Consider the following 26,598-nt stretch of genomic DNA (forward strand, 5'->3'; position numbering starts at 1 on the left):
CACAAAGAGAACCTTTCATCTGTTGTATTCAGCCCAGAGAAGTCATTGTTCCAGGGACAGTTTGTCAGTTCTAATCAGCAGCTATCCTGGTCTAAGCCCTATGGGAGACATTATCTTCTTCCACACCACAATGTGGACCAAACTACCCACTTGGATGTGTGAACAGATGCTAAGATGATATCTGGAAAGCAGTCACTGTTGTTTGTGAGGACAAAAGAATGTACTCTGTATGGGAGGTGAACGGTGGAGATCGATGTGGGACACTGTGTAGAAATCCTGCTGTCTTTTTGATTCTGGCTACCACCTAACCTGCTGAGGATGGCCAGGGCTGTGGGAAACGTGAAGGACCTGAGGACCGCTGTGTTCCCATGTCTAGCTGTCACTGTCCTTAAGAGAACAGAGTAGATAACATAATTATTAACCAGACTCTGCCATCTATCACTCAACTCACAGAACACTAATCTGGGGGCAGATTACTCTTAATTCTCTACCCACCAAAACTGCAACTGTCTGGACAAGCTATACACGTGTATCTTTCCATACCCTTATGTTCTAAAATATGGAAATAATTTTCCTCCTTGTTAACATCTTTTTAAGCTCTACTCCTTATTACCTCTACCTCCCATACTGGCACTATCACCCATCTTAATCATACCACTCACCCTACTTGAAGCATCAGGCAAAGTAAAAGACAATTTTTCCTCATGTAAAAACAGACATGCACCCCAAAGGAAAGTATTTAGAGTGGAACTTTGCTTTCACTATCACCAAAACGATGCAAAGGCAGCCTCAGAACTATTTACAGGTCACTTACTTTGTCTGATTGCAACCTAGGAATGACAGGAGGCTAGGCCCTGTTCCACTTTAGTGAAGGCTATGGGCATGCAGGGGATAGGGCACAACTTGTTTAGACGCATCCCTGAATGAATAGCCAGAGATAACCGAGTACACATAGGACATGACTTGATGTCAAAAAACCTCAGGCATAAAGTTAAGACTCCTTCATAAATCTACAGAAAATTAACAACAGGTCTGAAACTATGCACCTCAAGGTCATCCAGCCTCTGCTCTGATGACTGGGCAGGAAATAGCCTGCGACACCGCATCCTACCCACTCCCTACCAGAAACAAACTTATCTCTAGGTCGCATATTTCAAAGACACCCACCCAGTTCCTATGACCTCAAACTCACGACAAAATATAATTTGTCTGTGTTTGGCTCAACATTTAACAGTAACCAATGACCTGAATGATGTAAAGCGGAAAATATGGGGTTGGGAGATAGTGGTTAAGAGCACAAGCTGATCCCAGCACCCATGGCAGTTTACAACCATCTGTAACTCCTTCACTTCTAGGAGATCTAATGCTCTCCCATGTTTAAGGGCACCAGGCACACTAACATACACACTTGAGAGAGACAGAGAGAGAGAGACAGAGAGACGGAGAGAGAAGAAAATACAAAATACACACTAGCTTCAACAGTTTTTCCTTTGAAGGTAAAAATTTTATTTTTGAGGAACTTGTTACTGCACATTTCAGAGAGAGCTATGTAAGAAAGCAAATTCTCCCCTCAGCCTAGGAATAAATAAGGACATAAATTTTCATCTTAAATCATGACATTTGGAAGTTTAGCACCAGCATCCAAAATGAACAACAAAGGAAAAAGAGCATTTACTATATATTTCAGATTTCTTTGGTTGGGGCAATCCCCATGTGGTATTAATATTTCTTCTTTTAATTCATATTACCAAAACAATAAAAACCAGGGAAAAAAATATAAAGCTAGTGGTTGCTGAAACTGGGGAGGCCGCTCTCCTGCGCCTGTGCAGGTTCCTGGGACGCAGCTTGATGGACACTTGCTAGCTCCATTCCCTTTGTAGGTGTTAGTTTCGTAGAGAATAGTAAACATTCTAATGTCCAAATCTTGGTTAGTCTTCCATTTTATTGCTTAGATGTTTCTTTGGTGTTGGTAAGGTCGTGGGTGTGCTTTTTGCCTTGTGTTTGAATGGTCATTAATTCTTAAGGTCACCTGTAAGAAATTAAAGTCAACCTTAGCAAAAGTGATATACAATAACGAAGTTGGGACAAACAAGCAAAAATTATTTTTCATATAGTTCAAAATTATTTACAAGGCTCTAAATCAAGGATACATCTTACACAGATAACACAGGATGAAAATTCTTACTTTCTGCTGAATACTTTTACAAAGTAGAAAAGTCTGAACAGAAGAATGCACATGAAAAGCCTTGTATGATGATGCCACCTGGAACTTCCCGGCATTGTGGGGCTTGCTGGCTATAGCCTAACTCTACACACAACACAGTGGGTTAATGTAGATCTGAAGAGCGACTGTGTACATTCTGCCTAAAGAAACAAGGAATGCTGCCGACAGCCAGCACAGCAGTGTGCTCTTTGGGGAGAGCCAACTCCAACCCCACAGCACTGCACAGAAAAGCTCTCATTATAAACACAAAGCTGCACTCTCAAAAAATGCCATCGGCAGAGTGGGCTTTACAGTGCACAAGGGTAGCAAGAAAAAAATACATAAGTATCAGTTAGAAGGGTGATAGGTAAAACCAGGTGTGGTAGCACATGCCTGCAATCTGAACACTGGACCAAAGTTGAAGACCAGCCTGGACAATGAGTTTTAGGCCACCTGGAACTAAAGAATGACCACTAGTCTGTCTCCCTCATTGTCCCTGCCCCACAAAAACAAAACCCAAAACCAAAATCAAGTGTGTTCCAAACTTTTAGCCCAACCCTCTGACAGTTGCTCCTTCCTGGCTACACTTCAATCTACACAAGACTGACAAGAACTTTAGCAAGACAGAAAACGTGTGACCCTCACACTGAGACGCTACTCTTTTCCATCCTATTCTAATACCTCAATACTTCAAACACTCCCGTGACAGCCCTAATCACCTGTGTCTGCTCTCTCTAACAGCAGCAGACGTCAACGAGGCAGAGGATAAACAACTGCTCAATCCGTAGTCCCCGAGTAGGCCAGAGCTGCAGGAGCCTCACTAGATCTCACACCACACTGTACTGTCACATTATGCTGATCAGTAAATGGGTAAAGAGAAACCAAGTTTATGCTGCGGGTAACAGTTCCCTGGAATTTAAAACCAGGATCTGGTCAGGGACCATTCATTTATCAAATTGAGCCCAGTGTGGTGGTACATGCATGTCATCCTAGAGGCTCACTGAGTTCAGACAGCCTGAGCTATACTATGAGAATCCTTCTGTCTGTCTGTTCTTTGAGGCAGGGCCTCTCTATTATGTAGCTCTGGCTGTCCTGGAATTCAATCTTCCATGTGCTAGGAATAAAGGTGTATACCAGCACACTTATCTACTAAAAGATTGTCATAAAAACCAAAGCAAAACAATGACATTAACTAGTAGGTGGCAAAACAGCACAGAGTTTGTTAGGAGTCCTTGTTGGGGAAATGGCTCAGAACAGTGCTGGCCACAAGAATGAGGACAAGTGAGATACCCAGCACTCACAGGAAGTGGGTGGCAGGGGTCCATCTGCAGCCCTAGTGCCCTATATTAGACAGAAAGGAGGCCAATGAGTCTAGTCAAGGGGCTCAGTGAGACCCTGTCCCAACAAATAAGGTAGAGAGCAAGAGGAAAAAGTGACCTCTGCTCTACACAAACACACAACAGCCGACTTGTCAAACCAGGTACATGGGCACGAGCCCATAAACCCAAGCACTTGGTGAAACTTGAAATAGGATTGCCTCCAGTTCAAGGGAGCACATACCAGGCCAGGCAGGGTAACAAAGCAAGACACCACCAATCAATACATACATAAAAAATAGTTAATGGCTGAGTAGTTAAGAGTACTTGCTACTCATCCAGAGGCCTTGAGTTTAGCTTTCAGTTCCAACACTGGGTAGTTCCTAACTGCCTACTCCAGCTCCAGAGCATCTGATGGCCTCTTCTGGACTCAGTGGGCACTCATACTCACAAGCACATATCACCATAAAGACAGACACATATATACTTGTTGAAGGAACTTAAAAAATGATATTGTCTAAATAAACCAAACATATATGATAAAATTTGGCTCAGTGGGTAAATGTGCTTGTTGTGTAAACACTTTTGAGTTTCATCCCCAGATCCCATGATCAAAAGAACTTGAATAAATGAAGGTTACCTTAGAAAAAGTGGAGATTATTAATTCTGTCTCATTTAATTTTTTTTCCTTTTTTTAAATTAAGAATTTCTGTCTCATTTATACCTTAACTTATTTGATGTGGGAGTGATTTCTTTCTAATCTGTTGCTTTTATTGGTTAACTAATAAAGAAACTGCCTTGGCCCATTTGATAGGCCAACCCTTAGATGGGTGGAGTAAATAGAACAGAATGCTGGGAGAAAGAAGCTGAGTCAGGCAGTCGCCATGATTCTCCTCTCCGAGGCAGATGCAGGTTAAGAATCTCCCTGGTAAGCCACCATGTGGTGTTACACAAATTATTAAAAATGGGTTAGATCAATATGTAAGAGCTAACCAATAAGAGGTTTTAACTAATGAGCCAGGCAATGTTTAAAAAAATACAGTTTCCATGTAATTATTTCGGATAAAGCTAGCTCCTCACTACACTTATTCAAATAGGTCAATCCCAAATATACTGTGTGGCCAACCATCCCAACATCCTCCATCTCCAAGATACAATGGAGACCAAGGATGGGCACAGTGGGATCACAGGTGACACCTGAGAGAACAAGGCTCACCCTGCTGGTGGTGAAGGTGCCTGGGGGCCAGGGTCACTCGGCACTGCTCTGCTCGGTGGCTGGAGTCGGGTTCTCAGTTGGTGCTTCACCAGCCTTGGTCTGAAACAGATCAAAAACACAACTAAAATCCTTCAGCGAACTGTGTTTTAAAGGGTGAAAGGTCTCAAAAGAGATTTTTCTCACCTAGGCAAACAAATAACAATGAACATTTCCACTTCTCTTTTATGTGTAAGTCAGAGATTAAATGCCTTCTAGTTGGCCAATAAATACCCCTCTCCCCAGAGTACATGGCACATAATTGCTGTCACTTTGTACTTGTTCACTATCGATTTCCTCCTCTATCCACTGCTGTCCTTCATCCTGAGCCCCCAATCACTGCTAGTGTGATTCCTCGGGAGGCCACGGCCGAGTCAAGTCACACATTCAGCTGTGGAACAGGCAGAGCATGTTCTCTACAGATGGACCCTAAGCAGAACACTGTGCTTATAAGGACCCAGTGTCACACACAGCAAGACCATCTTTAGGATGATAAAGAAGATGGTACAACTAAGGATGGTCTGGGTATGTCCCTCCTGGATGCTGGCTTTACCTCTTTGCCATCTTGTGAAACAGTGTTCAGGGGACGGGGGCGGCGCCGATAGTTGTAGGGGCGTCGGAATCCACGGCGGGCAGATGGCTGGTTCGGGCCATTGGCAGCTTGCTGATTCTCTTTATCTTCAGCCTCTCCAATAGCAGGGGCAGGTCGTGGGCGAGCAGGTCCCCTAGAGTAGGGAACAGAAGCTACATGAGAACACATACAGTGTGGCTAAAGGAAATGTGTGGGCAGGGGTAGGGGTGGGAGGGATCTCAAGGACACAGGGCTGGTTTACTATTGAATCAAGTGATTAACAAGTACTTGCTGAATGAATCATCCACAGACCAGACCTGCAGATGCAATGAAGTCTTGGTGAAAACCCTTATTTCTCCATCATTTTGCTCCTTCACTTGTTCACACATTTGTAGCAAACAAGCACACAATAAATAGATAGGGTCCTACAAGGCACTTTGATAGGCACCTAGGATAAGAAAAAGTATGGCCCAGGATATAGCCTCCACAAAAGATGACCCAAGCCAAGACCAACACTTACTAAATCAACCATGTAAGTAAGGAAGGTCATGGTACAAATAAATCCTTCCCCAATATATTTTATTTTGTTTGAATAAATCCCTATTGCTAAATTAGAAGATACAGGTTGGGTATCCCTCCCCTACAAATTTAAAACACTGAATTTGAAATGTCTGAGTACCAAAAGAACATTTAAAAGGCTTACCTACCACCGTGGAGCATTCTGAATGAGGATGTTCAACCAGTGAAACACATGTCAATGTTCCTAAGTCTGAAAGTGGCACCAGTTCTCTGATTCCCAGATTGTAGATGGGGGAGGGGCAACATGTAAGACACACCAACCATCCAAAAAGCCTATTAGCTCCCCTCACCTCATGGGTGAGAAGAAACTGACAAAAGCCTCTATTACGAAGCTTCCTCAGTGAGATGGCTCTAGGTGGAGAGTACCTGCACTCCAAATGCATATCCCGTGGCCTGGCTTCCATCCCTGGAAGCTGAGGGAGAGATCTGTCCTCTATCTACTCATACATGTTGAGGAACACATACAAAGGATACTTAAGGTTGAAACCAAACAAAACAGTTACCCAAAGGATGTCAGGGACTCTAGCCCAAATGAGGCTTTGGAAGAGAAAACGCACATGAAAATGACCCACCCTTCACTAACAGTAATGACAGTAGGGCTGACACCCAGAGTGTACGGAGGGCACCATGATCATTGCCACAGATCATCTGTTCATTTAAACTTCTCATCACTGAATGACTCCCCCAGTTAGGTATTTGAAACAGGGCCTTCCTGCTAAGCCCTAATGGGTCTGGAAATCAGAAATCCACCAGACTCTGCCTCCAGCTTTGGAAGACCACTGAAAATGTCCAGTGTACAGATCTGGCTGCCATCGCAGAGTACAGAAACATGTCAAAGGACATACAGCTACTAAACTCTTTGATTCTTCATGGGTTATGGTGCTCCACAGCCAGATTTAAAAGCCCCAGTAGACTGCCTTGATGGCTAAAATATTCAATCTCAATTTTCCTCCATTTCTGACACACCAAACTACTCATTGATTAACGCTTGTTTAATTTAGTAAAAATTAAGCATTAAGCCAGACATGGTGTCAAACACCTACAATTACAGACGTGGAAGGCCAATGGGTGAGGCATGATGAGCCCAATTTAAGGCCAGCCTAGACTACATGGTAGATATGAGGCAAGATGTGTCTACAGAGTAAGACCCTGTGTCAACACAAGTAAAAACATTAATTCATGTGACTTCATGTTGCAGGCCATGACCAACAGTCCCAGTTAAAGGAGAACAGCATTTTGACGCTAAAGAGTAAAGTATCTTAACGCTGTGTGGAGTCCTGAGCTCTATTCCCACCATTAAAAAAAAAAGAGAGAAACTTTTAGGCTTATGACCAAAGTCACCATATCTTTCAATAATAAACAGCCAGGAAACAGACCCACAGTGCCCTCCTCCACCCTGCTGCTCCTCACTGGCTATCCCCAAAACTGTGGCAATCACTCCTACCTGCGGAATCTTGGGCGGTAAGTTGGATTCCGATGAACCTGGAGCTGTGCTCCCTCAGAAACTCCGTCCTTCATCTCTCCAATCTCACCAGCCTAGAGAAGGCAACGACAGCTGGAAATGAGTCAGGACACAGGGCAAGGAGGGTCTAAGCACATAGCAACGTGCAGAAAACTGGCTTTCAAAAGCAAACAGACACAACAGCCCGCTACTTACTGGTTACTTTTATGAATGACAGGAAAGGAAAACTCATTCCTACCCCAACAGCCTTTCTCCACTTCCTTAGCACAGAGCACCGAGCTTCCCACAACATTAAAATCTGACCCTATCCATACTGAAGAGACGGTTTTGGAGGCTTCAGCTACAGCTCCGCTGGCACAGCTCTCCCCTATACATGCAAAGAACTGGTGCCCAGAACCAAAAACAAACACAAAAACTCATTTTATAAAAGGAAATGACACTGTATTTATGAGCAATGGGACACATTCAACTGCTTCAAACTCAGATGCACTGGCCCATTAATTTATACTCGTTTTCCATCCACTGTCACACGATGTCTGCATGACCCACAGAAGTCGCTAAGGGTAGGATTTAAAGACTGGGTTCAACAAAGTACTGACAAATCTTAAACATAATTTTACCTATAGCTCTTTGTAACTTTTTCATTTGCTTATGTCACGTAACACTTAAAAGTACAATATATTTTTTTTTTCTATTTAGGATGCGTGTGGTTGGGGGGATAAGGTATGGCAATGCAGTTTCAATTAGCCTCAAATGTGTGATCCGTCTGCCGCAGTCTACCAAGTGCCAGTTTTACAACTGCATAGCCACCACTCCCAGCTTAAAAATTCCTAGGATAATGATACCTGCCTCTAGGACTAGCAACCTGGAGGACCTGAATTTAGATCCCTAGTACTACTAATGTATAAAAGCCCAGGCATGCACCTGTAATCCCATAAACAGAGAGGCAGAGACAGGCAGATCCCTGGAGCTCACTGGCCAGTTTCAATGAGATCCTCTCTAAAAAATAAAGTAGAGGGAGTTGGTGAGATGGCTCAGAGGTTAAGTACACTGTCTGAATACATGTAGTGGCCCACAACTACCACTAAGTCCAGTTCTGCCTCCAAGGGCACCAGGTATCCATGTAGAACAGGCAGACAAAACACTGTTCCCACAACACATGCACAAAATAGTACTCAAGTAATAGTGATGTAGAGATCAATAGAGGAAGACCCATCATTGTCCTCTGACCTCCATGTCTACATTCACACTCATAAATCAACAACCCATCCCAGTCAGGTATGATGGCACAAACCTGTAACTCCACAACTCAAAGGACTGAGGCGGGGACATCACTGTAAGTCCAAGGTCAACCTAGGCTATACAATGAGACCCTGTCTCAAGAACAAAAACACGTCCTTGCCCCTCCTCAGAACCAAATACATCCTTCATCTTTTTAAGATAAAAGAAAAACGAACATTTCCATCATTTGTGAGCATGCCCACAAGTCTCCTTATGATTAATTTCTGTTTTACCCTGGATGACGGCTTCATATTCACGTTTGTTCTCAACACTTGAAACAGACTAACCCTATTTATCTCCAATCTACCTCTGATTAAGGCACGTAGGCCTCTTGAAAGCACACTTACCTCTTTCATTTTAAAACAACCACAATGGGACGTACAGAACAATCATCAGACTACATTATAGTTTTACCAGGTGTCAATGTCCCTTACAGCAAGGTCTACTTAGAATCATGTATTAAGTTTATTTATATTTCTTTTGGCTGGGATGTTTCACCTTTCTTGGCTTTCATGAGCTGAGCATCTAAATTTGGGTTGCATTACATTTAATTCATGTACCGCTGATAGGAAAGGTCCCCACTGAATCCGTAAGAAAGTCCCTTCACAGCGTGTAAACATCCTATTCCTCAAATGTTTCCTATGGTCACCTATTTATTTCACCTGTATGAGCTCATACGTTTTCATTTTACTCATCAAGCTATGCTCTGTTACATTCACTACTGGCCAATAGGAACCCCTACATTCTGGCTCACAGCCTCTTGACAAGTCTCCAACATTCTTTGAAGTACTTCCTGCCTTTTTGGCACAGGATGCTAAAGGTTTGCACTGTATTTTCTCTGACCCAGCTCAGACAGCCTACATTTCCAGAAAGGGGCTTCTTTCTGTTGAAGAACTGCACCCAGAAACAACAACTGGGGATACAGTCCATTGCTTTGGGGTCTTTAAGTAGCCATGTACTCACAGAACATATACATGCAGTCCAACATGTTACATGTGTATGCCTACCTTCATCTGCCTCTTCTAGCACCTCTGTCCAGAAGTTCTTCGTATGTTAAAAAGTGGCAAATGAGGCTGGGGGAACTTTAGCACCATAAAAGTAATCAAGAAAACTACCTTGCCATGTGTCCACATGTCTCTGAGCTCCTTTACAGATATACTGGCTACAGAAAACCCAGCCCCATCATCATCAACAATCAGGAACATCAAAGAGCACAGCATGCAGCCTCTCTTCCCACTTCCTGACACAGTTCAACTTCTCACCATAACACTCCACTCCAAGTTATCAGACCTGACCATCAATCTCAGCCCCATTTCCTCTACATCTCAACTTCTGTAACAGTTCCTTCCTGGAATATCCTCCAAGCATGTCCCTTCCCACAGCCCTTTGCCAAGCAATATTCATCCTCTCAGTCTCAGCCCTGGCAGCTCCCTTCACTGACACTCGGCACTCTGCTGTCCTTGGTGCCATTGTGTTGCTACACTGAAATCACTCCACAAAAACCACAATCCTGTCACCTGCCACACCTCAGATGACACTTTCCTCTGTTCAGCTACCCTTGACCTCTGACTGCTTTTTCTGCCAATCTTGTTATAGAAGAAAGGCTTTCAAATTGGTTTCAGCTGACTCCTGTAATTCAATCTTTCTTTATTCTTCTCATATTTTTGCTGAAGTCCATGAGGTACCAACTCCTCACACCACATATTCCTGAAATTATCAAACATTGTCTGTTTAAAGCACTACCCAGCCCTGACCACGGAGCCTCACTTGCTCTGGTAGTGCAGTATCTGACTCACACATACACTGTTTACCATGGTCCCTCTCCTTGATTTGCTCATTGCCCCCAATAGTCAACCAAGAATAGATAATGTCACGATGCTCATTCTTGGCTCAGATGCCTATCTTTGTTTCATCATGCTTAGAGCAAAAGGTCCTTACTGAGCTTTGGTGGGAATGACCTGCCTTCCCCAACACCTCATCCTGCTCACTTCCTCCCTGCAGTTGCTACCAAACACATGTCTGCCTTTAACATCCTGAACACTCCAACGACAAAAGATAGGCAGAAAATATAGTGATGCATTATCATGTGTGGGGGTACATGATGTATAATTGTGGTTTTTTTGTTTGGTTGGTTGGTTTTGTTTTGTTTTTTTTGTTTGTTTTTTTTTTTTTTTTTTTTTTTGCTTTAGTTTCTCAAAGCAGGGTTTCTCTGTGTAGCCCTGGCTGTCTTAGAACTCTATACACCAGGCTGGTCTCCCAATTAAAAGCTGGATTAAAGCCATGGAACATCATGCCCGGCTATTTGATGGGTTCTTGCATCCCACCATGTTTGAAACAGGGTCTTTTGTTGTTGGCTGCTGTGGAAGTCAGGCTAGTTGGTCTGCAAGCTTGTGGAGCATCTATTATGTTTGTCCCCAATCTTCCTGTAGGAGAACAGGCACTACATACTCACACTGCCAGGCACAGCTTTATATGGTTTCTAGTGATTTGAGCCTGGATCTTTGTGCTTGCACGGCAAGAGTATTGAGAACTCTGGTCACCAAAAGTTTTGATTTTTAAGAACATTCAAATCTGTTTATTTGTAAAAAAAAAGCAACAAAAACATGGAAGCCACAATAGTTATTTCATAGGCTGCTGGTAAGATGAAATTAGAACTGATTTCAAACATCGGCACCTCATAGGTGCCACGGTGCTGTTTGCTTTTTTCATCAATAACTCTCTTAAGTTCAGGGGCCAAATACACACATGGCCACAGTTGGTTACTGATAACCCTTAAGCATTGCACGAACACTACTGCTCCATGGAATTTCACTCTGCAGTAGGTATCAAAGCCTTTTCTAACTGAACTTAATAGTTTAACTACCCTAGAGATGTATGCTTACTTTTTAAAATAGTTTACGGCAATGCTATTAGAAATGCCTAGTTACATTTAAAAACATGTTTACTAAGTTTTCGATTTCAGTTGTTGATCTGGCTTAAGGAACTATGTGCCAACACTGAAGTGGTATGCATGAAAGACTCTTGCTGCAGACATCTACTATGTGTTTTGCTTTCAATGTGGAATGGCTATGGTTGGCAAGCATTACACACAACCACATGCAGTTCCGTGTTGCTGAGAGTAAGCATGCTGCTAGGAAATCAGCAGTAAGTCATACGACACTCTATGGCACCAAGGAACCATTTTGTTCTGGTCTTCAGTGGGGACTACCCTCTTTTAAAGAGTGAAAAGAATCACTATGGTCTCAGGAAGCATACGTCATACATGCCAAACAGGAAGTCACTGCTAAAGCAATATAGCCAATGTTACAACTCTGCTGACTACTCTTGCCCTCATTTCCTAGAAGCCAGAGTGCTGCCCTGAAGACGACTACTACGCCTCGCGTACCCAGTGTTCCCATCCATCTGACACGGCCTGTTATTTTTAGCACATTTGTCAGGAGCAGCTGTTGAAGAGTTAGAAGGGGAAAACAAGAAGCCTTGTCGAGACAACAGTCATGCATGATGGGAAGGGGAGGATACAGCAGAGACTGAACATAATGTTCAGTCAAAACACGTGGGGGTGGAGCCCAAGCACACTAAGACAGAAGCTGCAGCCAGTAATAAATCAGGGCCCAAGTTCCCCAGGAGTGGAGACACTGCTGTCAAGCTTATTACACATGCACAGAAGCTCTACCCATTTCCAGCACTCAATCTGGAGATTCTTAGCTTGCCTGAAAACCAACACTTTGATCTAATTTAACACTTTACATTTTCCAATGTGCTATACCCTCGTGTTTAATAGAACATTCTAGTAAAGGCATCTGATGTCGCCATTCAACAGTGAGCAACCATTTTCTCAAAATTTTAAATAACCAGTAATGAAAACAGAATTAACATTTAGGCCTTTTTGGAGATCAGAGTCTAAGTCCAAGTTCTTACACATATTACCTGTCTCAATATGTAACACAGGCTAGTCCTCAAGACTCCTACTGCCTCAGCATGCATCACCATGCCTAGCAGGTTTTCCTTACACATTTACAAACTAGATACTCTATCCCATTGTCCCATATGATATTCATGTTTATGATCTATTTCAAAAAACGTTTCTGTGAGTGTTCAACAGGCAGAGTGGGCTTTGCCTCAGCTTTGATAGTATGGTAAGCTGCAAGCAATGTGTTACTTCCGGTAGCTGGAGTTGAAGGAGGAGGAGAAGAAGGAGGAGGCAGAGAAGGACGAAGGGTGAGGACTGCTGAGGAGAAGTCCTGGTGCATTTTACCTGCATTCTGTTGGGATGGGGAAAGACCCGTGAGCGACGGTCAAAGGTCTGTCCCACGTGGTAAGGCGGAAAACGCCGCTGCCGGTATGGAGGGCGATACTGGGGACGGCGCAGCTGATTCCTTGCCCCAGAGAACTGCCCATCAGTGGCAGGGGGTTCAAATCCTTCACTGCTGCCGCTCCCTTCCTCCTCCTCCTCCCCAGCGTACTAGCGAAGCAAAGAAACAGAGTTTCAGAAGAAGTTACAGCCAGGCAAGAACCAAAGAATACCACTTAGGATGGCTATCACCAGGAAACACCCACAACTCCCAGAGCAGTGACCATTCATTGTGTAGACACAACACTGTGCAGACACAGGCATGTAGATTGCCTGGGATAAACTACATGGAGATTAAAGTAATCTATGCAGATAACATATCAAGCAGCAGAAAAGCAAGAGCAGTCAATCTATTACCAAATCTACTGGCACTGAATTAGAACAGCCGTGCTACACTGTTTGGCTCCTTTCAATGTGTCTCCCAAATTTACCCAGCATGGAAAGTCAAGAACTGTCAAGAAAAAAAAAAACTTTATGATGTCATCAGCAGATCTGACCCAGGCAGTATGCTTCCTAGGGCAACTGGGTCTCTGAAAGCCTTCCAGGGATAAGAGAGGCAAAGCACTCCCAAAGTTCCACTAAGAAATTCATCTCTCACCAGCATACGGTGGGATCTTCTAGCATACAACGGCATGCAGTCCCTCCAAAGGCCAAACACAAAACAAAGAATCTGACTATCTTCTATTAAACTATACATCAGAGACACCCAACGATGCAGTGCAATGCCAGCCTACCCTCCCGATTTGCACAGGATTTTCAATTAAAATGTTTTATCGCTATGTAATAAGTTATTTTAAATGAAATATTTTAAGGTAATTTTAATGTCTAATAGTAGTATCAATACCATCAACGATTCTGGAATCTTTAACACCAGTTAAGCCTAAAAGTGGGTCCAAAAATCAAAAAGCTTGAGGGATAGGATATATTGTATCCTTCCTTTGAATATCTAGAAATAAGGTTTAACTGTTGTACTAACCATTTCTAAATATAGAACTTAAAAGGGGATTATAATCACTCATTTTTCCTCTATTCATCATTATTTTAAGTCAAATCAACAAACACTCAAGAATTTATTATCTCAAATCTCATTTAAGCTAATACCTGCAATTCCTTTGAGGGTAATTGAAAATTAATAAGCTAGTGACCAGTCTCTCTTAGAGGAAGGTTTAAAGCTTCAAACCAAACCCACAAGCCCAACTAAACTCCCCACAGAACTGGTTTGGTCTAACCTCCCAAACCAACAGCATGGTTCCCTGGGGTACTGGGGCTTAACTCAAAGGCCCATCCGTGTTAGACAAGCACTCTACTACTTAGCTATATCCCAGCCCTCTTTTTACTTTTCATTTTGAGACAGGGTCTCACTAAGTTACTCAAGCTGGCCTTGAACTCACTCTGTAGCCCAAACAGGGCTTGAACTTGCGATCCTCCTGCCTCAGCCTCCCGAGTAGCTGGGATTACAGACCTGCGCCACCAGGTCTGGCTCATTCTACTCTTTATAAAACCTGTATGAATAAATGATGCACAGTTATGTAAAGATATATTTTGCATAGAAAATATTCACCACATCAATTTTTGAAGGCATAACTCTTACGCTCATGCAGCTAAATCTTTCCTAAAGACCTCTGCAAGGAAATCACAATTGCACCACCATCGCTGACTATACTCGGAGTCAGGACAGTAGAAGATTCCATATAGATAATGATTTATCTGTTCTAGCTCTTGGAGGGTACAATCTTTAAAAAATTTTTACCCAAGATTTTCTACCACTTTTACCTCTAAATTGATGTAGACATCAAGCTGATCACAGCTAGAGATCTGGGCCATGAACAAACAAGTTAACATCACAAAGCCAACTGCCCATCCTGCCCCTCAAAGATTAAGACACGCATGTGCATTTATGGAGGCTAGAAGCTGACGCTGGGTGTCTTTCTCAATTTTCTCCACTGTAATTTTGAGACAAGGAATGTCACTGAACCTGGAGCTCATGAATTCAGCTAGACTAGCCAGGGATGATGAGCTACAGGGATCCACTTGTCTCTGCCCCAGCACTGGGGACTACACAATCTGCAACAGCACCCAGCAGGTGCTGACTTAGGGTTTTCATGTTTGTATGGCGGGTATTCTGAACTTTCTAGTCACTCCTCCTGACTGTTTTTTAAACAAAAAACAGGAAGAAAAAAAAAAGAAAGAAAAAGAAAAATATAAACAAAAAAATGTAAGGAATACAACACAAACACGGGACAGGAGTAGAGGACAGCCTGGAAATCAGAAGCGCTTAGAAAAAGATGTGCGTCTATCAAAATGGAGGCAAGTATTTTCATTTGTAGATTTTCTTTCTTTTTCCTTTTTTGAGACAAGGTCTGGCCTGGAATTCAGGAGATCATCATCTGCCTCCCTCAGCACCATCCCCCATGTATTGTGATTAAAGACAAGAGTCATTCATCATGCCTGACTAATCTGAAGATATTTCGTTCCTTTGAGATTTTTCTAAAGTTTCTCTTTGTATGACATAAGCAACTAAGCAACTGCCACACTGTGCTAACTCTGACATAGACACAGGGTGCTGGCACCAGGATCTACTTCCACAAACATCAAAAATGTATAGTCTTAATTCAAATCTAGCAAGGTCCTTCCTCATGATCACAATTGGGTTCATAATGTTTACCTTGAGAACATTCCTGTAAACTGAGCCAAGAATGCTCCAGCCAGAAAATGCTTTCACCTGAACTGAGACTAACCCAAAGAACTACAAACCAGTAATCACTCACCTCTTCCTTACTTTGAAATAAGAGCACAAGGCTTTCCTACATAAAGTAGGCCCTTAATTGCAGCAAGACGCTTAGCACTTCCATGGCCAGCATGCACTGAGATTCCCAAGATATCCCCGACTGTTGCTAACTAAATGCTAACTTTCTTAGAGGCCAGCTATCTCAGCACCAAGGCAGAAACAGCTGGCAATCCTGGTGCCAGTGAATACCACAATAAGAATCTGGCTGAAGAGAAAGCCTATGGACATCCTGACACCTTAATTAAGCCTTCTGTTACAAGACACTCGATTGTTACTTGTCTCCAAGTACATCCTAAACGGTACAACTTCTGACTGTCATGTTTTCAATAGCACAGGTAGCCATAAATAAAATCTGGGCACTAAAAAATTCCCCTTCAAAGAATAACCATGTCTCTTGTATCTCCAGGACACGGCACCTTCAAATGTGGCACTTATCCATTCCTATGGTCATCCTGTTTTAAACATGAGAGTATTTGCAATCAGTGATTAGGGACAGACAACATACATTACGGGGAGGTCCACGGCGTCTGCCATAGTAGCCGCGTCTGTAGCGGCGCCGATCAGCAGCGTAACGACTCCCTTCTACAGGAACTCCATCTGGACCAGTCACATTTGCTGCTTCAGCACCCTGAGGAAGGAAACAGAGGCTCTCCAATTTTCAAAGAAGCCAAGTAACTTCCTCCAGCAACAGACAACTTTTATGTTAAGAACTCCTACTGTGATCCTAAAAACACTGCTTTTATCACCTCAACGAGAGGGTCTGACCTCTGTAACTACACACCTATGGCTTGAGAAGCCCCACCTACTTGTCTAGTCAGCCAAGTTTAGGAGCAGTGCATCTCTTTCAGAACACTAGTGAATGACTACAACACACACCAATGGAAGGGACTGAAATGCAGTGAAACCTACTGCCATTCCCTGAGATACCATCCGGATCCTGACTGGTTGGCTCCAGCTGGTCTCATCAGCTCTGAGTTACTATTTAGTGGGAATCATCTCTGAGCTTCACAAAAACAGAGAAGAAAAGGCCCTGACTTAGGAATAATCTCCACACACAGCCCTCCTTTAGGTCTTCTTGTTATATTCTTGACAATGCCTTAAGAGTCTTTCTTCTACCCCCAGGTGACAGGGACGGAAGCTAAGGACAGGCATGCTAGGCACAGTATTCTAACACTGAGCTATATCCCCAGTCACCACACCACCAAATCCGCCCACAAGCCTGTATGGAAAAGGCCCACTTCTTTGAGATATAGGATATTCTAGGGATCAGAAACCTTCAACCTGTCCCATCTGGGATCTCAATCACTTCTTCTCTACTGTGCAACTAGGTGCAGAGGACAGAATGGTTTGGCCAGTGTGAATCCCAGCTACCAAGTCCTGGGTTTTCCCAGTCATCCTGCATACCTGTCTCAACCCTAAATTCTGAATACTATGAGATTAGAGACAAGAACACCAATTGGAGAGCTTTGTCTCCTAGGTCCCTTAGAGCAACCTATACAAGGAATAGGCTGCATACACTACCTAGGAGGTTGCTGTCTGCAGCCATTGCACACCAAGGGTCCACCAGGAGAGGAACCCGGTCGGCTTAATTGGTTGCAGTCAAAACTATTCCGGCAGGGAGGTGAGGGGAGTGTACTTCTGAGGCAGAGTTTACTGGATGACATAGGCTGGTCTTACAACCTGCAGCGTTCCTCCTCCTCCAGTCTTCCTGGTGCTGGGGCCACAGGTGGGTACCACCATGTCTCTGTGGCACTGGGAACTGAACCATGGGTTGCACGCACTCTACCAACTGGTCTACATGCCTGACCCAAGACAGTTGTCTTCCAAAGTAAAATAGACTTTGAGAAACTAGCATTTATTCCAGAGTTCCTTTATAAAACAAGAAACTAAAATATATAGCATATAAATATTTATAGTGGTATCCAGTAAGATATTTCCTTTTTTTAAAAAAAAAATAATTTATTTAACTTTATTTTATGGGATTGCTGTAATCATGTCAGATCCCCTGAAACTGGGGTTACAGACAGTTGTGAGCTGCCATGTGGGTGCTGGGTTTTCTGGAAGAGCAGCCAGTGCTCTTGACCACCGAGCCATCTCTCCAGTCCCCCCAGTAAGATATTTCTGCCTCCACTTCCTCCTATCATAAGAACTAACTATTATTTCACTAAGGCTGGAAAGCCACTCGTACAACGAAACTGTGTGCTGGCACACTCTTCCACTACCAGCTTCTCACCTTTTCCCCTTCAACCACATCAAACTCTACAGTTTCTCCATCCCCCACACTGCGCAGATACTTGCGTGGATTGTTCTTCTTGATGGCGGTCTGTCAAGGCAAACAGAAACCTCCAATGAAGGTACATTCCAATACTGAAGGTATCCATCAATTTCATGTTAGCCAGAACACTATATCGGTATTTTACTTAAAACAAAACAAAACCAACTCACACTTCCATCACCTTGCCATCTCCAAAAACCACTATATTACATTGTACATTTCTTTCTTGGTTTCAGGGTGCTTTAAAATGTATCCCCAGTAGGTGCATTAAGGAGATAGTCATTCTTGTGCACTCTGTCACCCAGTCAAGACACTAAATTGGTCAGCTACATCAAGCCAAGAGGCTCCTGAGGTTCTGTCTGTGGCTCCTTTCACAAGGGCAAAAATGCCTACACAAAATCTTATACAGACACATAACCAAGGTTTGCGTACAGAGGTTTTATACACAAAAGAAATTTTTGGCCTCAAAAGATTTTTTAAACAGGTGGCAGGCTGGAGCTATAGCTCAGCAGCTATGAGCACATACTACTCTTGCAAGGGCTTAAATTGGGCTCTCACACCCACTGTGTGGAAGATAACTATGACCCAGAGGATCTGGTGATTCTTCTGGTCTCCACAGGCACTGCACTCATGTGCATATAACTACCCCCCGCCGCGCACATAAATAAAAAGACATGTATGTGTGGCTGAACACAGTGATGCATGCTTGTAATGCTAGCATTTGGGAGGTAGAAGCAGTAGGATCATGATTTCAATAATAGATTCTAGCCGGGCGGTGGTGGCGCACACCTTTAATCCCAACACTTGGGAGGCAGAGGCAGGCGGATCTCTGTGAGTTCAAGACCAGCCTGGTCTACAAGAGCTAGTTCCGGGACAGGCACCAAAGCTACAGAAAAACCCTGTCTCGAAAAACCAAAAAAACAACAGATTCTTTCTCAAAAATAAAGATGAGCTTAGTGCTCATGTTTGAAATTATCAACAGTTGGTGGGGGGCAGGATGAGGCAAGAGGATCATTATGATCTCGATGAAGATCATTATGATCTTGAGGCCAACCTGAGCAACAGAAAATTCAAAATCAGTGTAGACACAGAGTAAGAAATTGCCTCACAAGGTAAATAAATAAAATGACTGATTTTTAAAAAAAAGGAGTAAAATATCAAGGAGATGTTTATGACCATAAATGGTCATATGATGATAAACAAGATCATTTCAGGAATGACGACGTGTAACCTGGTCTCTATGCGCTATCCACTTTATGGATGAGGACACATGAGGTCAACAGGTGACTTATCTGAGTTAGCAGGCTCAAATGGAGGAATTCGTATCTCTACATTATCTCTGTAAGTTCTCAACATTTCACACCTCGCATGCCAGCTATCAGTAGAAAACTTGAGGAAGATGCTACTCCTACCAGACATCTGCACCTACATCGTCTACTTAAGAAAAGGCCCTTTCTCTTTTTCAAATACAAGGAGAGAAGAAACCTCAACAAATTTCCACTTCCCTGGCTGGTCATCTCTAAACAGTTAAAGGGCTGGGGAGTTTCTATGGAACTAGGTCAACCTTATTTTATAAAGCGATTAGACATGTGTAATCCAGCCTTCCTCTACTCTGAGTAGGAGGGAGAAAAGAGGGGGGGAAAGTGAGCCAATAGGGCAGAGACCTCACCCTCTCCAGAAGGAGGCAGCTCAGGACAGGATGTATGTATGCACAACACGAACATTTAGCCATTCCAAAAAAACAGCCCCTCCCTGCCGGCTCGTTCCCCCTTTCCTGTTAAACTGGGCAGGCCTCAACACACTGAGGTGACTCACCATACAACCTCATGGGGCTGGAATCGGGTCATTAGCTCACAGCCTAGGAGGCCTCCACTAGCATGGAAACCCCTTTCTCCCAGCAGTCACTGAACAGGGAGCTTCTCCCAAAGGCCATTAACCTCCAGATGTTACCATCAACTTCCTTTTCAGTGTGTTAGGACTTCTCAACAAATCCACTCCAATTATCTAGATCAACAGAAACGTATTCCACAGGGCAAACACGAAGGATGGAAAATACAACTATAACTATAGTCGCTATACGTGGCTATCCCCAACTGCCCACCACACAAACCCAAACACGAGGGAACAAGTACAGCACAGCAGCCACTGCAGGTCAGTATGCCACTGCCACACTTTCTCATCCAGACACTGACAGCGGCATGCCTCTTTCAGACTGAATATACAAGAGGAACAGCAAGAATAGGCGTGATTTCTAATCTACTCTATAAAGCTAACAATCTAGGATCATAGTAAAGAACATCTGAGGACCGAGACACATGAAGTAGAGTTCCATGATACCCATTTGTTCAATTTGTTTCAAACAGAAGGGAACTGGAGGGGGTTGAGGGATGGTCCATGGAACTAGATTATATGCTGGACATGTCTGAGTCAACAGGAGGGAAAACTGCCTAAGGAATAGGAAGAGTTCTTATGTCTCAGACACACATCTAACCTTCTGCTTCTGGGTAATGTTCACGAGACTAGCGAGTTTTATCTACCACCACGGGCTCAGGCAAAAGCCAGGTTGCTCTGGCCAACCACCAAGAACCACACAATCAGGCCAGTCAGAAGCTAACATGGAAGCAGTTGTCTGGATAAGGACTCCTAGGCTCTAAAAACCAGAAAATGGTTTAACTGAGTATAACTTCATTCAAACTTGAAAAGGAACAACACAAATGCTTGAAATCCATTTAATATGATGGGATATGAAGGTTTATCTACCACTCTTAGTAATGTTGAACTGAGCGCTGATTCCAAAAAAACCAAAGGAGCTCAAGATACTGAGACAGGCGGATCTTTGTGAGTTCGAGGCCAGCCTGGTCTACAAGAGCTAGTTCCAGGACAGGCTCCAAAGCTACAGAGAAACCCTGTCTTGAAAAACAAAAAACAAACAAAAAATAATAATAATAAGATACTGTAATCATTTGCCGAACTCACACAGACCATGTAAGTATCACTTCTAGAATCCCTCTTACCTGGTGTACAAACACGTCTTCTTTGGTGTCATTTCTGTTGGGAGGCAGAAAAAACAATCTCACCATTAAAGGTTCTAAACATTCAGAGAGGCTTCAAAGAACAAATGTATTGACTCAGATCTCAAGACCTAAAAAACACAACCTCTTAAGTAGTTTGTCTTTTCAAAACAGATGCCTAGTACCAATTCCATAACCCCTATCTCTCCCAGATACCCCCTGACTGCACCCCATTGCAAGCAGAGATCCAAGCACTGGATTCCACACAAACACCCCTTTGCTCTCATGTCTTTCTCAATCACATGCTATGTAATCAGAGCCCTAAGTTTTCCTCCTAGCAAAAGCAAGACAGTCAAAAGGACAGGGCACAGCTGTGAACTAGGCTCTCCTTACACTGAAACTTAAAACAGCCCTCCCACTACCCCACCCTAACCTCCACCCCACCCAGACAGATAAGGGAGAAAATGGAGGAATTGGTTTTTAAAAAGAAGGAAAGAGAAAATCGCCAAGACCCTGTAAAATACATCCCCATGTCTCCCAGCGCTTGTGGTCAACTTCACTGCCAAGTGGTCACAAGGGACCACGGTTTAAACACTGGTTTCCTCACAGGACTTGGACCAAACCAGGGCTGGGCTTACAGCCCCAGCTCAGTTACTCATTACTGTGTGACCTTAAAGAAAGCTGCTTAACCAGGTTCTCTTTTCTCCATCTGTGAAATTATGGATATAACTAAAGTCCTCCCCATTTGACTGTAGTTTTCATGTCTGCGGCCTTCTAAAGGCTAGAGTTTATGAATGTTTTTAAATGTGTCTCAATATAGTTACCAAAAGCTTAGAAGAGAATGTTTACTGTGCTTAGGAATTTCAAAATGTAAATATACAGTCTATTAATAAAGTAGGACAATGGATTTGTAACTGCCATTGCTAAAAGGTGGGTGCAAGACACACAGACACATACCGATTTATAAATCCATATCCATTTCTGACGTTGAACCATTTGACAGTGCCGAGGACTTTGGTGGCTAAAACAGGATTAAGCATATATGTTAGCACCTGACCTACAAAGATAAAGCTCCTTTCACTAAGGTCCTGGTATCATTACACTAAGCCTAAACATCCTTGAGTAAACCATTAATGGCTTAATCCCCCCACTACCACCACAAAAAAAAAAAAAAAAAAAAGGAGAAGAACGTCGAGAGCTGTGATTACCACCTAGTACCCAAGGCCTTGAGGAGTGGTCATGTGCCTGGACAATTCTGTGGTAATTAAAACTAAAAAAGATGGGTGAGGGAATGCTAGTGAAGACTCAGTTCTAAGGCAGCAGTGGCTGCACGTTCCTATAAACCCAGCACTTGGGAGGTGAGAGCAGGAAGATCAGGAGTCTGAAGCCAATGTGGGCTGCATAAGACCATCCTTACAAAATAAAAAAGCCCAGGACATTCCCCGGCTGGGGATTTGCTTGGCTCAGTGGTAGAGCACTTAGCATTAAGCACGCAACAGTATGATCCTCAATACAAAACTAAAGCAACAACTACAAAAGGACAAAAAGAAACACATTTTAGTTATCCACTCACAGACATTTCCTATGAGCACAAGAGGAGTCACAGAGAATGTACAGATAGCTGGGCCATCTTATCATATTCATACTTTGAAATACTAGGCAAACTTTAATAGGCAACACAGTAGCTCCTTCTTAGTAATCAACCTACAAAGATATAAAGAAACTTGTCTGGTAGCCAAATGAGGCCTGCTCACCAGTCCAGAGTAAGAATAGAACTGATGCTGTCTCATCCCAGTTCTGTACTTGCCATCCAGGACACAACAGGCCCTTCTCACACCAAGGTCTTCTCCCTGCAGTCTTCAGCTGCTGAGCAGGGGACCCCGGCATGCTCTAAGTCAACCTGATTACTGTCTCTAGTCTGTCACGTGCAGGTTAACTTCTCTACAAAGTCTCACTTGAGAATTCATAAAGAAAAACAATCTAAATTTTTTTGTAGATACACATTAAACTATTCCAAACATGACTGTTGGAATCGATGGTAAACGCCAAATTTAGTATCTCTAGGAAACAGAAAGGTCTAAATCCAGGAAACACACAAGACAATCTTCTAAACTCAGTCAAACAGAAAACCCAGCAAGATGCACTTAAAAAAAGGAAAAGCTTGGGAGCGAATGGTACAGATCTAGGCTGCCTCGCAGAGAGATGATGCTGTTCCGCCTGTGGCACAAGGGCAGGCTTGCAAAAACATCTTAGCTTTCTTTGAAAAGCTATTCAGCCTTTAGTTTTAAACCAATCTAATTGGTGCTCCAAGGCAAAGAGGGAAAATTGAGGCTTCAGGTATCAACACCCAAAAGAGGCCAGGTTTGGACGAACAAACATCATGGCCTCTATGTCAGGCGAGGATTTTGTGTTTCTTTCAAAATCTCTGGACCTATATAGATAGACTCTTAAGAGTTCTGATTCTGGACCTACAGACAGATGCTCAGAGTTCTGAAACAAATCGGCAGAGAGAAGGGTGACACTAAGCTGGGTGTGGTGATGCACACCTGTCATCCCAGCCCTTGAGAGGTGGAGGCAGGATGGCAAGGAGTTAAAAGTCCTCCTCTGCTTCAAGTGAGTGAGGCCTGGGCTACTTAAGACCAGGCTGGAAAAGAAAACAGAAATGCAAAACCAAAAGATGCATACAAGGAAGCTGAGGGGCAAAGGCAATGAGAATATCACAAGGGGAAAGATGAAAAAGAAAAACCTGTTTTCAAAGCTGAAGGTGTTTACTTCTCAAAGTAGATTTAAAAATACTAATTCAGCTGATCAGTGGTGGTGCACGCCTTTAATCCCAGCACTTGGGAGGCAGAGGCAGGTGGGTCTCGTGTGAGTTGGAGACAAAAAAAAAAAAAAAAAAAAAAACCTAGTTCTCCAACTATTTCCAAGGACTTAATAACCCAACAAACTCACTCACACTATTAACTACTACAAACATCAAGCACCCAACAAGAAATTGGTGGAGTTCCCCTCTCCGGTTCCTTTTACTCATGTAAACTGTTTTCCCTAAAGGACTACATGGTGTAAACCAAAGTTAAGGCCCCTTTGCAAAGACCAGAACGAGAGCATCCAAGATCGGATATCCATTTCAGTCAGCACTGGGTGCAGAACACTTTGGGCATCCATGTGTCTGCTTGGCACAGGAGATGGCAGACCACAGCGGACAAAAACAAACAGTGCTCAAGTGTCAGGTAGAAGGCTTGCCCTTCATTTTGCTAGTCTGGACTTTTGTGTGGCAGGATGAAAGACATCAGACTCATCACTACGTATCTGGTAGAAACAGAATTAACTGTTGGAGATTGCGGAAATTAACCTTTATTTATCGGCTCCCTCCATCTCCACAGACACTATCTACCAGAAGTGCAAGGATGAAGTGAAAACCTGTATGATCCCATCTGCCCTCAGTAAGGTATCATTAAGAACCTGCTTTGGTTAGCAACACCGGGTCCTTTCTATCTTTCATTTTGTGTAGAAGTGTTCCAAGCAGCATCTGGTGGAAACTACTACAACGCAACACTCACAAGACCTTTAAGGAACTTTTTTGGTGCGGATAGGGAAAAAGAAAAAAAAGCACGGAATTTGGCAGGAACTGAGTTTGTAAAGCCTTGGAAAAACAAGAACCAAAGGATTGGTCTAGAGTGGGCAACACCGAGCGGTGTTCTGTTTCCTCCACATTATCCCTTAAGCTTTCTTGCCAAATGGGAGAAAGCTGGGAGGGCAGGCGAGCCTAAACGGCCCCACCCAGAAACAGTGAACATTTTCTGAAGCATCCCACACCATCTGTTAACTTTCCTGTTTCGGAGAGCGAACCACATGCGCCACGCACACACCCTTTGGGGAGCTTATCCGCCACCCACCTGCTCTGCAAGCCCTTGGAAAGCCTCACACCGGGCGTTCCTTAAGGAAGATGAAGACAAAACCAACCGCCACCGTTGCAAAGCCTCTGCCCCCATAATCCAGTCTCCACCTTCCCGTTTTCCTTCCAGTTACAAGTCCCAAGGTAATCATGTTTTGGACACACGTCCTACTCCACTTCCGACCAAGTTTTTTTTTTTTTTTTTTCCCCCAGCCGCCACACCACGTGCGTTCCCACAGTGCAGGGAGATGGAAATGTGCAGCAATTGGTGGGCACTGGAAGGCTCCTTGCATCTGTGCCACGGGGAGGGGTGAGGAGGGCGCCCGCCCCAAGTTTCCCGAGACATTGCAACATCCCTGTGCCGGCATGTGGCCGGCGGGAGCATGGCGGCTGTCCCAAACCCACGAGGGAAGGGCGTCGGGGACAGACACCTGACCCTCCGAGGCAAGCGGGGAAAAAAAGCAATAAAGTCTTCCCAATTCACCCCGCCCATCCCTCCCCGGAATCCCCATCTTCCTCCCAGGAAACGCGCTGCTTTCCGGACCCACGGCAGAGACGCCAAATCCCGGCCCACGTGTCCCAGCCCGCCCTGCATCCGCGTCCATCCTCGCCCGCCGCCTCTCCGGGGCTGCACCCTAGGACTCACCGAGAACTTTCTTCTCCGCGTCCTCGCTGCCCGCGGGGGCTGACGAGGCCGGGGCGGGCCCGGGGGCTGCGTCTCCGCCGGGGCTCCCCGCGAGCAGCGCGGCGGGCGCCGGGGCCTGGGGCGCGCCGCTGGCCGCCGGGCTCTTGGGCGCGGGGTCCGGGGGCGCCGCGGCGGGCGCGTCGGCCGCGGCCTGCGGGAGCGTGGTGCCGCCGGTGGTGGCCTCGCCCGCCTCGCTCATGCCGCCTCTCCGCTCTCTCCGGGCACCTCGGTGGCGGTTGGCGGCGGTTAGCGCGGTGGCAGTCGCGGCGGCCGGCTCGCTCTCGGGGAGGCCGGTGCGGATCGCGCGGCGGCGGGCGGCGGGCGGCGGGCGGCGGGCGGCGGCGGCGGCGGCTCGAGGGCGGGGGACGCGCGCTCGCGGTCTCGCTGGGTCTCCCGGCCCCGAAGATGGCCCCGCGCAAGTGCTCGCGGGCGGAGGGCGGCGGGCGGCGGACGGGCAGGCGGGCGCGGGGCGGGGAGAGGGTGGGGAAAGCCGGCACGGCTGCTCATTAGCATTTAAAGGCACCCTCGATTCTCGGTAAGGCTTTCCCCGGGCTGGCGGTCCCAGGAATGTGGGCTCCCGGGCTGGATCGCCTCAGAGCAGAGGGGTTCCCCCCTCCACGAGACATCTTTCATCTGAGCCTGCTTCTTGGAGAGGTGGAGTGGGGCAGTCACACGCCGTCTTAATAAATAAATAAATAAATAAATAAATAAATCCTAAAAATCCTTTATATTTGCGCACCCAGCAGCCACCAGAAACTATTCTGGGTTCTGCGATTAGGAACTAGAATAACCCGGGCGCGGAGGCTGGCTCACTCCGGTAAGACTAGTACTTTAACAGGTTCAGACAGGAACGTCACTGTGAGTTCGATCCTAGAATGGGCTTCTGAGACCGTGCCTCAACTACCTTTTCTTCCAAGAAACAACACGGA

At 44.6% G+C, this 26,598-nt stretch overlaps 1 protein-coding gene and 1 non-coding gene across 3 annotated transcripts; both read right to left on the minus strand.

The window, feature by feature from the left end:
• Positions 1-1,482: 1,482 nt before the first annotated feature.
• Positions 1,483-26,008, minus strand: Ybx3 (Y-box binding protein 3). 2 transcript variants are annotated; one of them, XM_050132638.1, is made up of 10 exons: positions 25,631-26,008; positions 22,047-22,110; positions 21,093-21,126; positions 18,037-18,126; positions 16,309-16,431; positions 12,920-13,126; positions 7,366-7,457; positions 5,325-5,496; positions 4,736-4,834; positions 1,483-2,029 (listed from the first exon to the last, which is right to left on the minus strand). In XM_050132638.1, the coding sequence occupies exons 1-9, from the start codon at positions 25,866-25,868 to the stop codon at positions 4,769-4,771; spliced, it is 1,086 nt and encodes a 361-aa protein (XP_049988595.1). In that variant the 5' UTR covers positions 25,869-26,008; the 3' UTR covers positions 1,483-2,029; positions 4,736-4,768. The 2 variants fall into 2 exon arrangements, with proteins under 2 accessions (XP_049988595.1, XP_049988596.1); XM_050132639.1 differs by lacking the exon at positions 12,920-13,126.
• LOC126495041 (small nucleolar RNA SNORA70) lies at positions 17,268-17,402 on the minus strand. The gene has a single exon (XR_007590101.1). It is a non-coding gene; the product is annotated as a small nucleolar RNA SNORA70 (small nucleolar RNA).
• Positions 26,009-26,598: the final 590 nt, after the last annotated feature.

The sequence above is a fragment of the Alexandromys fortis genome, unplaced genomic scaffold (assembly GCF_014885135.2).
Source record: "Alexandromys fortis isolate MF-2015 unplaced genomic scaffold, M_Fortis_MF-2015_v1.1 scaffold_388, whole genome shotgun sequence".
Taxonomy (NCBI): domain Eukaryota; kingdom Metazoa; phylum Chordata; class Mammalia; order Rodentia; family Cricetidae; genus Alexandromys; species Alexandromys fortis.